This window comes from Candida albicans, chromosome 1, assembly GCF_000182965.3.
Source record: "Candida albicans SC5314 chromosome 1, complete sequence".
Classification (NCBI taxonomy): domain Eukaryota; kingdom Fungi; phylum Ascomycota; class Pichiomycetes; order Serinales; family Debaryomycetaceae; genus Candida; species Candida albicans.
The window spans coordinates 123,460-137,050 of NC_032089.1; the positions used below are offsets into that span (position 1 = coordinate 123,460).

General features: G+C 30.5%; 6 protein-coding genes and 1 non-coding gene across 7 annotated transcripts; 2 read left to right on the plus strand and 5 right to left on the minus strand. All coding sequences in view use genetic code 12, as the record gives it.

The window, feature by feature from the left end:
* Positions 1 to 409: 409 nt before the first annotated feature.
* Positions 410 to 2,138, minus strand: TUB2 (beta-1 tubulin; the record flags this gene model as incomplete). Its single annotated transcript, XM_019475058.1, has 3 exons — positions 410 to 1,711; positions 1,876 to 1,911; positions 2,127 to 2,138. The coding sequence occupies 3 exons, from the start codon at positions 2,136 to 2,138 to the stop codon at positions 410 to 412; spliced, it is 1,350 nt and encodes a 449-aa protein (XP_019330603.1).
* Positions 2,139 to 3,061: 923 nt separating this feature from the next.
* tP(UGG)3 lies at positions 3,062 to 3,153 on the plus strand. Its single transcript has 2 exons — positions 3,062 to 3,097; positions 3,118 to 3,153. It is a non-coding gene; the product is annotated as a tRNA-Pro (tRNA).
* A 178-nt stretch (positions 3,154 to 3,331) lies between these two features.
* On the minus strand, positions 3,332 to 5,161 carry CMP1 (calcineurin catalytic subunit A; the record flags this gene model as incomplete). Its single annotated transcript, XM_713902.2, has 1 exon — positions 3,332 to 5,161. The coding sequence occupies one exon, from the start codon at positions 5,159 to 5,161 to the stop codon at positions 3,332 to 3,334; it is 1,830 nt and encodes a 609-aa protein (XP_718995.2).
* A 639-nt stretch (positions 5,162 to 5,800) lies between these two features.
* On the minus strand, positions 5,801 to 7,222 carry SPE1 (ornithine decarboxylase; the record flags this gene model as incomplete). The annotated part of the gene is made up of 1 exon (XM_713901.2): positions 5,801 to 7,222. The coding sequence occupies one exon, from the start codon at positions 7,220 to 7,222 to the stop codon at positions 5,801 to 5,803; it is 1,422 nt and encodes a 473-aa protein (XP_718994.2).
* A 731-nt stretch (positions 7,223 to 7,953) lies between these two features.
* Positions 7,954 to 10,479, minus strand: VPS27 (ESCRT-0 subunit protein; the record flags this gene model as incomplete). The annotated part of the gene is made up of 1 exon (XM_713900.2): positions 7,954 to 10,479. One exon carries the CDS (start codon positions 10,477 to 10,479, stop codon positions 7,954 to 7,956), a length of 2,526 nt encoding a protein of 841 aa, XP_718993.2.
* Positions 10,480 to 10,794: 315 nt separating this feature from the next.
* Positions 10,795 to 11,454, plus strand: CAALFM_C100760WA (uncharacterized protein; the record flags this gene model as incomplete). The annotated part of the gene is made up of 1 exon (XM_713899.1): positions 10,795 to 11,454. The coding sequence occupies one exon, from the start codon at positions 10,795 to 10,797 to the stop codon at positions 11,452 to 11,454; it is 660 nt and encodes a 219-aa protein (XP_718992.1).
* Positions 11,455 to 12,194: 740 nt separating this feature from the next.
* On the minus strand, positions 12,195 to 12,977 carry ROT1 (Rot1p; the record flags this gene model as incomplete). Its single annotated transcript, XM_713898.2, has 1 exon — positions 12,195 to 12,977. One exon carries the CDS (start codon positions 12,975 to 12,977, stop codon positions 12,195 to 12,197), a length of 783 nt encoding a protein of 260 aa, XP_718991.1.
* Positions 12,978 to 13,591: the final 614 nt, after the last annotated feature.

Below are 13,591 nucleotides of genomic sequence, written 5' to 3' on the forward strand. Positions count from 1 at the left end.
AATGTTGCATAGTTGATTTAGTTGGTGTATATATTTCATTTTTATTTTTGTAAATTATTATTGATATCAGTAGTGGTAAAGAATAGGACATCGTTAAATATATAAAAGTATATTACATATACATATTCTTATTATTAAAACATTAATCACCCTTTATATTAAACAAGAAAAAAAAAATAACAAACAAGATTATATTTATATATATGTATGTGAATGGGTACGTATATATAGAAAAGAGTAAGGAAAATTATAGTTTAAGATAGACAACAAATCAAACTATACAACAGATATTGTGCCGATAAATAATAAAAGGGTATAATCATTAACTAAACCAAAAAAAACCATAATTATATTAGAAGTGAACAAAAAAAAAAATTATAATTAATTATATTGTAGCATTTATCAGCTTTTATTCCATGGCGGCATCTTCTAATGGGATTTCATCGGCATATTCTAATTCTTCTTCATCAATACTAGCTTCTTGGTATTGTTGGTATTCACTAACCAAATCATTCATATTAGATTCAGCTTCAGTAAATTCCATTTCATCCATACCTTCAGAAGTATACCAATGCAAGAAAGCTTTTCTTCTGAACATAGCACTGAATTGATCACCAACTCTTTTAAATAATTCTTGAATGGAAGTAGAGTTTCCAATAAAAGTAGCAGACATATCCAAATCTTTTGGAGGAACTGAACAAACAGCAGTTTGAACATTATTTGGAATCCAATCAACAAAATAAGATGAGTTTCTGGTTTGGATTTTGTGCATTTCATCGTCAACTTCTTTAACAGATACTTTACCTCTGAAAAAGGCAGCAACAGTTAAATAACGACCATTTCTTGGATCAGAAGCAGCCATCATATTTTTGGCATCAAACATTTGTTGAGTCAATTCTGGGACGGTGACTGATCTGAAAGATTTAGAACCCATAGAAGTCAATGGAGCATAACCAACCATAAAGAAATGTAATCTTGGGAATGGAACCAAATTGACTGCCAATTTTCTTAAATCGGAATTCAATTGACCTGGATAACGTAAAGAAGTAGTAACACCAGACATGACAGAAGAAACCAAATTGTTCAATTCAGCATAAGATGGTTGTGGTAATTTCAAAGTGTTTTGACAAATATTGTACAAGGCTTCATTATCAATACAGAAAGTTTCATCAGAGTTTTCAACCAATTGATGGACTGATAAAGTAGCGTTATATGGTTCAATAACGGTATCGGAAACTTTTGGTGATGGGACAACAGAAAAAGTGGCCATCATTCTATCAGGGAATTCTTCTCTAATTTTAGAAATCAACAAAGTACCCATACCAGAACCAGTACCACCACCCAAAGAATGGGTGATTTGGAAACCTTGTAAAGAATCACAGCCTTCAGCTTCTCTTCTAACAACATCTAAAACAGAATCAACTAATTCAGCACCTTCAGTGTAATGACCTTTAGCCCAAACATTGCCGGCAGAACTTTGACCGAAAATAAAGTTATCTGGTCTAAACAAGTTACCAATTTGTGAAGTTTTCACATTATCAATAGTACCTGGTTCCAAATCGACTAAAACGGCACGAGGAACGTATTTCCCAGAAGTAGCTTCGTTGAAATAAACGTCTAATTTGGATTTTTGAAGTTCATTATTTCCAACATAAGTTCCATTGTTATCTAATCCATGTTCTCCACAAATAGTTTCCCAAAAGGCAGCACCCTAAATAAAAGAAAAAATTGTTAGTAAAATGAATTTTTTTTTCAAGATTAGAATTAATTGATTGATGTATTGATCCAATTGGCAGGTGTTAACCCGACAACTAAAGATCAAAGATCACAACATAACAATGATAGAATTTTTTTTTCTTCAGTGTTTATACATACAATTTGATTACCACATTGACCAGTTGATAAATGAATCTAAAAAAAAGGGCAAAAGCAGTTAGTATATTTGATAAAACTTAATAAAACATTGATTGATTGACACCAAATCATTAATCATTTAGGGAATCCTATTTGAATCAATTTAGTCGAAAAAGGCGCGTAAAACAGAACCAAAAATTTTCAGACAACAACAACAAAACACATAAGGATTCCAATGATTTGGTGTAAGGAAGGGAATAAACGGAACATACAATTTCTCTCATAGTTCTATAATGTTGATATTGATTTCTTGATTAAAAAATTCTTTAAAATAAAAAAATCTAAATCTATTTGATATAAATATTTATATAAAAAGAATAAGAAAGAGGGAAAGAGGAAAAGGAAAGGAAAAGAGAGTTAAATTTTTTTTTTGCCTTTTTCGTTCTTTCAATTTTTTCCCTCTCTCTGTTTCTGTTGTTTTTGTTTGTTTACATTTTGTTTAAAAATTAATTTCTTACGAGAATGAAGTTTTATCTGATTTACACGACACATATACAAATATATAGGGCGTCTAACTTCTTTCCTAAACTACTGATTATTTTACTTTACTGCCAAGTTCCTCCTATCTTACCTAACTGTTGGTACTGCTACTACTACTTACTTTAGATATTTGTAAATTACGTGATCTCTTCTCTCAAACTCATTTCTCGTCAAATTATATAGGGTTTACCAGAATTCGATTAATTTAACCAAAGACGAATCTCGACTGTTTTTGTCTCTTTTTTCTACAATTACGAGAAAGGAAACCAAAACAACAACATCTGCAATTATGTATCACATATCTTGCCAACAAAAAGTACTGAGTATTAATTGTTGCTATAGTATAATCAGGTTACTGCATTATTTTTGATTGATTGGATCAAACTGAAGAACTCGTGAACAGTTCATGGAAAGATCTGAGATCTTCTGCCTTTTTTTTTTGGTTCATATGCTCATTAATATATTGAATCAATAAGAATATGAACATTGTTGCTATGTATTTGAAACAATAGAAAAATCCCTGTTGTTGTTGTTGCCAATACAAAAATTTCAATGGTGAAAAAAAAGTTAGTAATAATTTTGGGTTGTAAACGTGGTAATCAAATGGCTTATAAAAGAAGTTTTATATGGTTGTGTTATTCCATCTCATTTGCAAAGTCATCAAGTTGGGCGAATGGTCTAGTGGTATGATTCCTCGTTTGGGTTTGTTACCAAACATAAAATTCGAGGAGGCCCGGGGTTCAATTCCCCGTTTGCCCCAATTTTTTTTTTTAATTTTTGGCTCCAACCGCGCACTCTACTTTCTACTAAAACAGAACAAATAAATGATACAACTCTGACAGGTCTTTTTTTTTTATAATAAACACAGCTTAACTATATAAATATATATATATATATAGATTATTATTCTTATATAAAAACAGGGGCAAAAGAAAGTTTAACTTTGAGATAATCTTCTTATTAATCTTTGGAAAACTGGTCCACTCATTTCTTGATTTTCAATTTGTTGTCTAATTCTGGTATTTTTTTCTTGTTTTAATCGTTGCAAATCTTCTGGTGAAGGTGGTAATGCTTCATTAACTCTATCAGCAGCTTTAGCTTCTTCAAATGAATTAATGGTATTTTTTAATCCATCAGCACCATGTAATAATGAACCTTTGGGTAATGATCCCCGATTTAATTCTTTTAAATGAGCAACATTTTCTTGTTCTTCTCGTAAAACTTGGAACATCCTTGACATTTTACCAATAGCAATGATTTTGTTACGTAAAGCTTGTTTCTTTTCTTCTAATGTCATTTCAGAGTCATCATCACCATCATTAGACTTCTCTTCTTCGTTGGCTCTTGATTCAACAAGTTTGGTTGATTTGTGAGGTGAGGTAATACGACTTGATGGTGGATAAGCTTTTGGTGATACTGGTGTTGCTCCTGTTGTAGTTGTAGTTGGGGTCACACCTATTTCAGCTTCACTAAATGGTAAATCTTCATCCAATTCTTCTTCAGTACAAACATTTAAAATAGATACCAACATATCGGTAACTTTTTCACCCACAAACGGTAATGACCAAGTGAAAACATCCATGAAATGAGGTAACCAATAAGGATGAGGTGAAGCATTAAATTGTCTAATATTCATCACATTATTTTCATATTTTAAAACCGCCGCTTTGTTATTATAACTATCCAAATAATTCGGAGCACTAAACATGGTTAATAATGACGGGAACCCCATTGTTTTAGTTCTCTTATACATTCGATAACCAGCATTTTGAGCTTCATGAGCTCTAATCACTGATAACAATTTTGTTCTATCCAAAAATTTACAAGCAGCTTTATAAGTGAAGGCAAATGAACAACCTCTAACCACATTAGTGACATATTCTTGATCAAGATTATCATCATCATATTCTTCAATTGGATCAGCCCATAATAAATCACACATTAACCCCTTGGTCGGAGGTTCTCTAAATCTATGTAATTTTCTAAGACTATCCAAACTGGTCAATTGAGGTGATAATCCTCCATGAACACAAAAGAATTGTTCATTCATAATTGCTGCTAATGGTAAAGCATTAAAACTAACAAGACATTCTTCATATAATTCTTCAGAATATTTATGTAAACATTCATTTTTAAATGTAAAATATTCAGTTAAATGACGACATTCATGATTACCTCTAAGCATCCAAAATGTATCAGGATAATTAATTTTCAATGAATATAAATAAAGTAAACATTCAATAGAAAATGAACCTCGATCAACATAATCACCCAAAAATAAATATTTAGTAGATGCGGGATCACCACCAACTTCAAATAATTTCATCAAATCATAATATTGACCATGAACATCTCCACATATAGTTACTGGTGCCGGAACACTTAATAAATTTGGTTCTTTACTTAATAAATGAGTTGCTTGTTTTAAAATTTGAATGGCTTGATGTTCATGTAATCTACCTTCATGAATAAAATGTTGTTTTAAAAATTGATGATTTGGTTTACCATTAGGATAAAAAACTTGTTCATCTTTAGGTTTAAATGTTGCTGGTGGATCAACTGATTTTACAGCTCTTTCAACCGTTGAATATTTTTCACCATCATCTGTAACATAAATAGTATAATCTCTACCAGTGGGATTTTGCAAGATTTGTCGTTGATTAGTATTGGTATTCAGTTCATTACCTGTGGTGGTTCGTCTATGTTGAATTGCATTTAATGCATTATTGATTTGTTCAGTATTACGTTGAACAGTATTTCCTGACATGATGATAATGGGGAGCCAGAAAATTGATTTAAATATTTAAAAGTTGTTGAGCAAACGGAGTAGGAAACGGGGAGGAGCAGGGCAGAGGATCAAATATAGCTAATGATTGATTTGTTGGAAATTAATGAACTTCTTGAGAAGGGGTAAAGGGGTAATAACTATAGGTGGTAATTTTAAATCAAATAAAAAAATAACAACGTTGAAAAGTAACCAAAGTAGTAAAAAGAAAAATTTCTTTATCTCAAATATTTCGTGTACTCTGTTGATGTGTGTCGTAATAGTAATTAAGTAATAATAAAGTAGTAGTAATAGTTAGTAATAGTAATAGTAAAGAGAATTTTAATTATTGTATTGTAATTGTACTATTGTCATATAATACACGTACTACTACTACTACTTACTACTACTAACAAGCTTTATTAACTATTTCGTCAACCAACCAACAAGAAAATTTTACTAAGTTTAATTTGAGTCGTGTGATATTCACCAAAAAAAGGCTGTTTTTTTAAGCCCTGTTTCAATTCTAGAATTGTCTTACCAGTAGTATTTCTAGTAACTACAGCTGGACAGTTTGAATGTTCATATTAATTGAATACATAAATAAGTAAACACATATACCTATAGATTCTTTTTCTTTTTTTATTCTTCATTGGAATTAACATAAAGAGTTTTAGTTTCTCCACTACTTAATCCATTGAATTTAGTACTTGCACAACTAGTATAAGCACCAACATTTTCGAAAAATAACCAATCACCAACTTGAACATTTTTGGATAATTTAGCTAATGAACTAACACAATCTAATCCATCACAAGTTGGACCCCAAATTGAAAACTTAAACCCATCGGTTTTGTTGTTGTTGTTGTTGTTGTTGTTAACCAGTAAAGATCTCATCATTTCTTGTTTATAAAACAACTGATTTTCATTAGTTAAAACATAAACTTTGGGGGTTTGATGATCAAATAAAATACAATTCAAATTACCATAAACACCATCATTAATATATAACATAGCCGATGGAGTCATATCATTGTTATTGTTGTTACCACCCGTTGGTAAATCACGTCTAGCAATTATATGAGTAATCAAAGTAAATGCATTAGCAACCATAAATCTACCTGGTTCAGCAATAAATTTGATTTCATTTAATTGAGAAAATTCTATTGGGAAGAATTTTTCCAATGCAAATTTAACCATTTGTGACAGTTGTGGAAAAGTTTCTCTTTCAAACCCTCCACCAATATCTAATAATTTAGGTGTGAATCCCATTGATAACATTTCATCAAATAAAATTCTTGAATCTTTAATGGCTTGATAAATACTACTAAAATCTTTAGCACCCGATCCAACATGAAAGGCAACTCCATGAACTTGTAAACCCAATTCCTTAGCTTTGGGTAAAATTTCTCCAATGGCAGTATTTAAATCACAACCAAATTTAGTACTTAATTGACATTGAGCCGTTGAATCATCAGTAATCAATCTAATTAAAATTTTACAATGAGGATGAAATTTTGCCAATTTATATAATTCATGAACATTATCAACTGTAGTTAAATTGACATTTTCATCAGCAGCATGTCTAATAAATGAGTTTGTTTTACATGGATTAGCATAAATGATTCTTTCATGGGCTTGATGAATTCCTAATGATAAAACTAAATCAATTTCATTTTTAGAAGCACAATCAAAATTAACTCCCAATTCACTTAATGTAGTTAAAATTTGTGGATTTGAATTACATTTAACAGCATAATAAGGTTGAACCATTGGTAAAATTTGTTGCCATTGATTAACTGAATTAATGATTTCTCCTAAATCACATACAAAAAATGAATCTTCATCATTTGGTAAACAATTTTCATGATCAATTGTCAGAATGTGATTTTTAATGGAAGTTTCAATTAAATCAATTGCCTTTAAAGTCTTATTGACATTTAAAGTGGTAGTGGTGGTGGTAGTGCCATTGGTGGTTTTAGTGTTTGGTGAGATTTCGATATGATGATTTAAATCATTTTGTAATTTAATCTCTGGTTCATTTTCAATAATTGTATGTTTCATAACTTGGAAAAGGATAGCTTATACTCTCTTTCTCTGATCTTTTTCACTTTTCAGTTTCTTTCACTTCTTTTTTTTTTAACCACAACACTTGATAAAGTAGTTGATGGTATAATTAAATTAATCGAACTTCAATCGGCAGCTCTCGTTATGTGTTTAAGTTTAAACACACTTTATAATTCAAGTAAATTTGGGGCAGGTAAAACAAATTAAATTAAATAAAGAAAAAATAAAAAAATTATGTATAAAGAATCTTTTTTTTCAATAACTTTTTCTTCTTCCAATAATGTTTATTAGTTTCCAACTCTTGTGAATATACCGATATATATGTATATATATTATGTCAATATAGATTGATTAAATGTTAGTTAAAGAAAGAAACAGAATGAAAGGAAAGATTAAAAATTTTTTTTCAATCTAAAATTTTCATTTGCTCTGGAAAAGAGAAATTCAGTCTCATCCATCAATTGTAGTTAATCACTTAGTCAATGGCTTCCACGAAAAAGATTAACACTACGAAAAGAAAAAATATATAGTACACTGGTGCTACCATATGATAAATAAATCCCTCATTGGATAATAGAAGTTTATAAACCACGACAAACCTACAGAATATAAATACCGCAACTAAAATTGACACATTATAAACCTAATTGTTCATTTGTTTAAACAACTATAGAAGTAGAAGTTTGGCTAAATATTTCTAGATAAGCAAAAATTATTGCCAACTTTTATTATAATTCAATTAATGGTTCTGGTTCAACAACAAATTTCTTATTACTACTTGCACCACTGGCACCACTATTTCTTCTTCCTTCATCTTCTTCTCCTCTATTATTAAATTGTGATACTTTTGAAACATCAGGGAAATCACTCTCATTAACTGATTGTTGTTGCTCCTGGTTCTTCTTCTTATCATAATCATGTTCAACATTTTCTAATGTAGGATATTTTAAACTTGCATCTTCATAAGCATTTGGTGGTAATGAAGAAGATGCTCTTCTAACATAATGTTGTTGTGGTGGTAATTCATTACTTAAATCTTCTGGTGGAGGATAATGAGGTAATGAAACTGCCACATAATTATGATCATCGCTATTAGGTGTAGTCGATTTGTTAGTGTTAGCGCTATAAGGATCAGGGATAATATCATTAGTTGGATAAAGTGGACAACTACCAGAAGATGTTCGATTATGTGCTACTCTGATTTGTGGGGTATTAACAGGTTCCTCATTATCATCATCTTCAAAATCGGGTTCAGATGGTTGTAATTGATTTGGATAGGTTTGTATTGGTGGCTGTTGCTGTTTTTGCCTTGTGGAAGCTCCTGATGGTTGTTGTGAAAGATATGAATTATCAGGTGCCGTCCCTTGATTTTGAGGATATGATGGATAATTTTGAAATCCTGTATGTTGTGGTAGATTATTATAAAATTCATTAGGTGAAATTGGTGGCTGTTGTTGTTGTTGTGCTACATTGGTATCAGATCCACCATAACGAGGATAACCAGTACCTTGAGCTGGAAGATGAGGTTGTTGTTGCTGTTGTTGTTGTTGGCTACCAGTGAATTGACCTTCCTGTTGTTGTTGTGGAACTCCAGTAAATTGTGTACTAATATGATGATTTCCATATGCCATATTTAATTTCTGTTCCAAAAATTGATCATATAATCTAGTTATAGTTGAAATTTTATTATTCATTTCTAAAAATGTTTCATATTTTTCAATTGAATTTCTTAAAGATTTATTTAATTTAGGTCTAAGTTTAATTACTTTACCATATAATTCATTTAAATTGGTATCATACATAATATCTTTTTGTTTTCTTGAATCATTTTTAATACTATTCATTAAGGTAATAAATAAATTGATTTGTTCTTCTTCTGCTTGTGATAAATCTTGTGATGGAGCTTGTTGTTGGGCCTGCTGCTGCTGCTGTTGTTGTGGTGGTGGTTGTGATGCAGTGAATTGTGGTTGTGGATAATTTGAAGTTGATGAAAATGTTGGAAAACTAATATTATACAAATCCAGTTCTGGTTGAGTTGATTGAGTAGATTGAACTGGTTGTATTTGTTGATATTGAGATTGTCTTGATTTTTCTGTTTCATATTCTTTTAAACTTGCCGCAATTGCTGCTTTCATTTCGGCATCTTCATCGTCATCGGCATTACCCGTTTCCAGTTCTGGTTCTCGATCAATTGGTGGTTGTGCTGAAGGTCTTGATTGTGATGGTATCGAGTTTGGTCCGCCACTACCACTACCACCAGCGCCAGATTCTTTGAGACTTAATTCGATTGCCTTTCTAATTTGTTCTTCTTCGTCGTTGTCATCGTCGTTGTTATTTCCTTGTCTTCTTGATCCATGGGTACCACCATAATCATTTTGAATTGATCTCAGTTGATGATTATAATCCCCACTACTACTAGTATTTCTCAGATGTTTTTTCGATTTATCATATTTAGCAAAACAATTATCACACACTCTTACTGGTTCCATAATTCCTAAATTAACTAAAGGGATATTATTGCTTGAATGAGTTTGACAGAAAACTCCCCCACAAGCACGACAATGATGCTTTCTATTAAGCATGGAAAATGGGGAATAACAAATCATACATTCTTCATTATCTACCCAATCAGGTGGAACTTCTGAATCAACAACAAATTTACTATTCAATTGTGTTACTTGGTCATTAAAATCATCATTTTCACCGCTATTATTATTATTATCGGGGAATTCAAATCCTTGATTTTTTAATTCTTGATATTTTTTTTCAACATATTGCAATTGTTGTTGATTTTCAAATATGATTTTCCAATTTTGTAAATATTTTAAAATCATTTCTCCAATTTTAATTTTATTGCCCACATCACCGCCACCATGACCATATGTCAACTCCTTAGTATTGTAATGAATTTTGAATATGAAATCAATTAAATAGTCCATGAATTCTTTAGAACTAATTTCAATCAAAAATCCAAATCCACAATTCTTAATACATAAATCAATTAATTTTAAACTTGATAATAATAAATTTGGATTTAAATAAATTAATGTTAATCGTTTTTTTAATGATCTCATGGCAATTTTATTCAGAATTTTTTTCGAACGAATTAAATCAGTGATTTCAAATGCTATTGATAAATCAATTTCTCCATTAGGGATAGATTCTGATGTTGCTTCCACGATTTTATTATCTAATTCGACTTGAGAAATTGTTGCCACTGGAGCATCTGATGTTGCTCGTCCAAACCACGACATAATATAAAGGTATTTCCTACTACTAATGAAATGATATTATATGTGAAATTAATAAGTATTTGATGTGAATACCAGTATTTTGATTAAAAAAAAAAAGGAGTAACAAGTAGTTGTTTACTTAATTTGAATTTGGAGGTTTGATATCGTCTGGAGATTAAGAAGAAGGAGAGAGAGAGAGAAATATTTATCTCGATTAGTTTCTGTGAGGGTGGTGGTGGCGGAGGGCGCTAATTATAAATTTTATATTTTTTTTTTTGAATCACGCACACTTCTTTTTTGTCTACAAAACTAATATCCTTACCAACCAACCTGTTAATGAATCGAACATGCATGTCCATTGCTTATCTTTTAGATACTTTGCCAACAGATCAAAATACACCACCACCACCACCAAGAAATATCCTTACTGAAATTTCAAATATGAATGATAATGCTGGGGTAAACAATTCTAGTGAGAGTTCAGTGGTAACAAGCATCAGCAACACAAACCAAAGCGTAACAGTTGGCAGTAGTTATAATCCTGAATCTGATGACTATGTCCATGATAGAGAAGGGTTCAAAAGAAGAATTGAAAGATTGGATGAAACCTTTGTTGATTTGACTTCTCGAGAGAATCCTAGCGAGGAAGATACGAACAGAAACATTGGCAAGAATGGTTCTCCAGTTAAAAAGAAAATCAAGAGAGATGAAGAAATTCTAAACCTTCTTTCACTGCCACCAAAACAAGGAAGCTCTCGAGACTCTTTGGGTTCTCTGAAACTTAAAGAAAGAAATGTTGCAAAAACTAAGAAAATAGAAAGTCAGGCTTCTATTGAATTCAAAGAGATAGTGCAAAGCTTGATAGAATTGGGATCAGAAATCGATGCTAAGGGTCTTGATACTCATCCAGACATTGACAAAATACTTGAGAGTTTGAGTGCCATTCGTATGGATTTTCTTCATATGTTAACTAATAAGAAGAACTTAGCGCAATAACAGTAAACTGGATAAGAAGAGGAAACAAACTATATTGTGAATTGTGTTTTTTTTTATAGTGATATATATTGTTTGATAGTGAAAAAGTGTTGTTTATTTTTAAAGCGTCTTCACATAATGGTGAGAGTATCTTGGTACTGCGCAATCAGGCCATGAAGACAAATATTGGGGCTGAATAGTATTTTTTCCCGCGAACCACTGACTCAGCTTCGACCCAGAGTACTCTTGCTGGAAAAAAAATTTCTCAAGAGAAAAAACCAACAAATTCACAAGTTTTTTGAGAGAGTAGAGTCCAACTGGGCAGTGTTAATAATAAATTTACAAAAACTCCATCATTCAATGATTTAAACGTAGATATATATATATATATTGAAAAAACATAATTACAATAAAAAAAAAATAATCAAAAAAAGCAAACTTAAAAATAAAAACCCAATCTTAAACTAGTAATAAACAATGTTAAAATGATGATGATGATAATAATAATGTTATAGGAAAAATAACAAGATGAATGTCAAAAAACAAAAAAAAAAAAAGTAAAAACATAATGAAATGTAAAAGTCTATAGAAACTAAAACTAGTCAGGGCAAGAACATTCAACCCTAAACCAATTTCAAATGATACAAAATAATATAATATAATAAAATGGAATGAATGAATGAATAATATTGAAAAAAAAAAAACCAAACCAAACCAATGAAAGTAATAAAATGCTTTTGTTTTTGTTTTTGTTTTCTTCTTTATCTTTTAAGAAAGAAATATGATGATGCTAAAGCTAAACAAAAAACTGAAGACCACCAAATTTTATCAAATTTTTCAGTATAAATTTCTCTTTTAGCATTTGTTCTATATTGATTTTCCAATGATCGTTTAATTCTCATTCTACTTCTTTTAATTTTATGAGACACACTACCTAAAGTCAGGGCAGTTTCTGAAGCTTCATCAGTTGGATTTAATGCTATTGTTGGTAACATAACTGGTGGCTTATAAGCCAAATATAATGGTTGCATTTTAGACCCATCAAATTGATAAATTTGTAATGTCCATCTTCCATGATAAGAATCAACATATACTTGGTAAGTTTTAAACCAAGTAGATTGAACATATCTTGTATAAGTTGATTTAGAAGGATCTTCTGAATTACAAGGATCACTTAATAATTGTCTACCATCAACAGCAATTGGAGTTAACACTAATGATCCATTGGATAATAATTCATATTTACCATGTTGATAAGTAACTGATGCTACAGCACATGAATGATTTTTAGGATTTGGTTTAACTCGATATAATGCTTCTTCATAATGACCATCTTTAGTAAATGAATAACAAATCCCTGGTAAATCCGGTTCAATTAATAATTCTTCTACAGGATCATAAAATCCTGGTCCAGTAAATACTGTATTTGATTTTGACGACCAAGTTCCTTCTAATTCTTCCATATTTGGATCAGCATCGACAAATAATGGTGATGATGTTAAAAGTGTGAGTATAATAGGAATAAAATACCTCGAAAATATCATAATGTGTTATGTGTTATTATTATTAGTGGTGTTGGTGTGTTAAATCAGTGTATGTAAAATTTATAAATAGTTGATAAAAGTGTGTTGTTGTATGTGGATGATTTTTATTCAATTTTCTCAAACTTAGGATACTTGAAATTTCTTGACAATAAAAAAGCAAATATATATTATTCAATAAATAAGCCTTGTTAAATGGACTGATGCAACTATAGATTCTTTCTTTCTTTCTTGCTTTCTGTTTCTTTTGTTAGAAAAAAAAAATGAAAAATCAATAATAGCAAGAGATATAATAGCAATAAACAGGAGAAATCAAATCAATCTATATGTTTCTTTTTTTGGTAAGCTTTAGTAGGAAGAAAATGACTTGTATATGTATAAGGAACTCGTGAAGTTTCAAAAAATTTTTTTTTTTTTGAGTTGTCTGAGAAACAGGTTGGTTTGGTTTGCTCTTTCGATTGATTGAATAAAAGGTTTCATGTTGAAAATATGAAATGAGAAAGTCGTGTATTGAGAAGAAGAAAAAAAAAAAAAACAAATACGTTCCTTTTTTTTCTTTTGTTCTCCTTTCTAAAAATAACTAGTACTTGTGCACGCCCTACCAATTTACGTGTAAT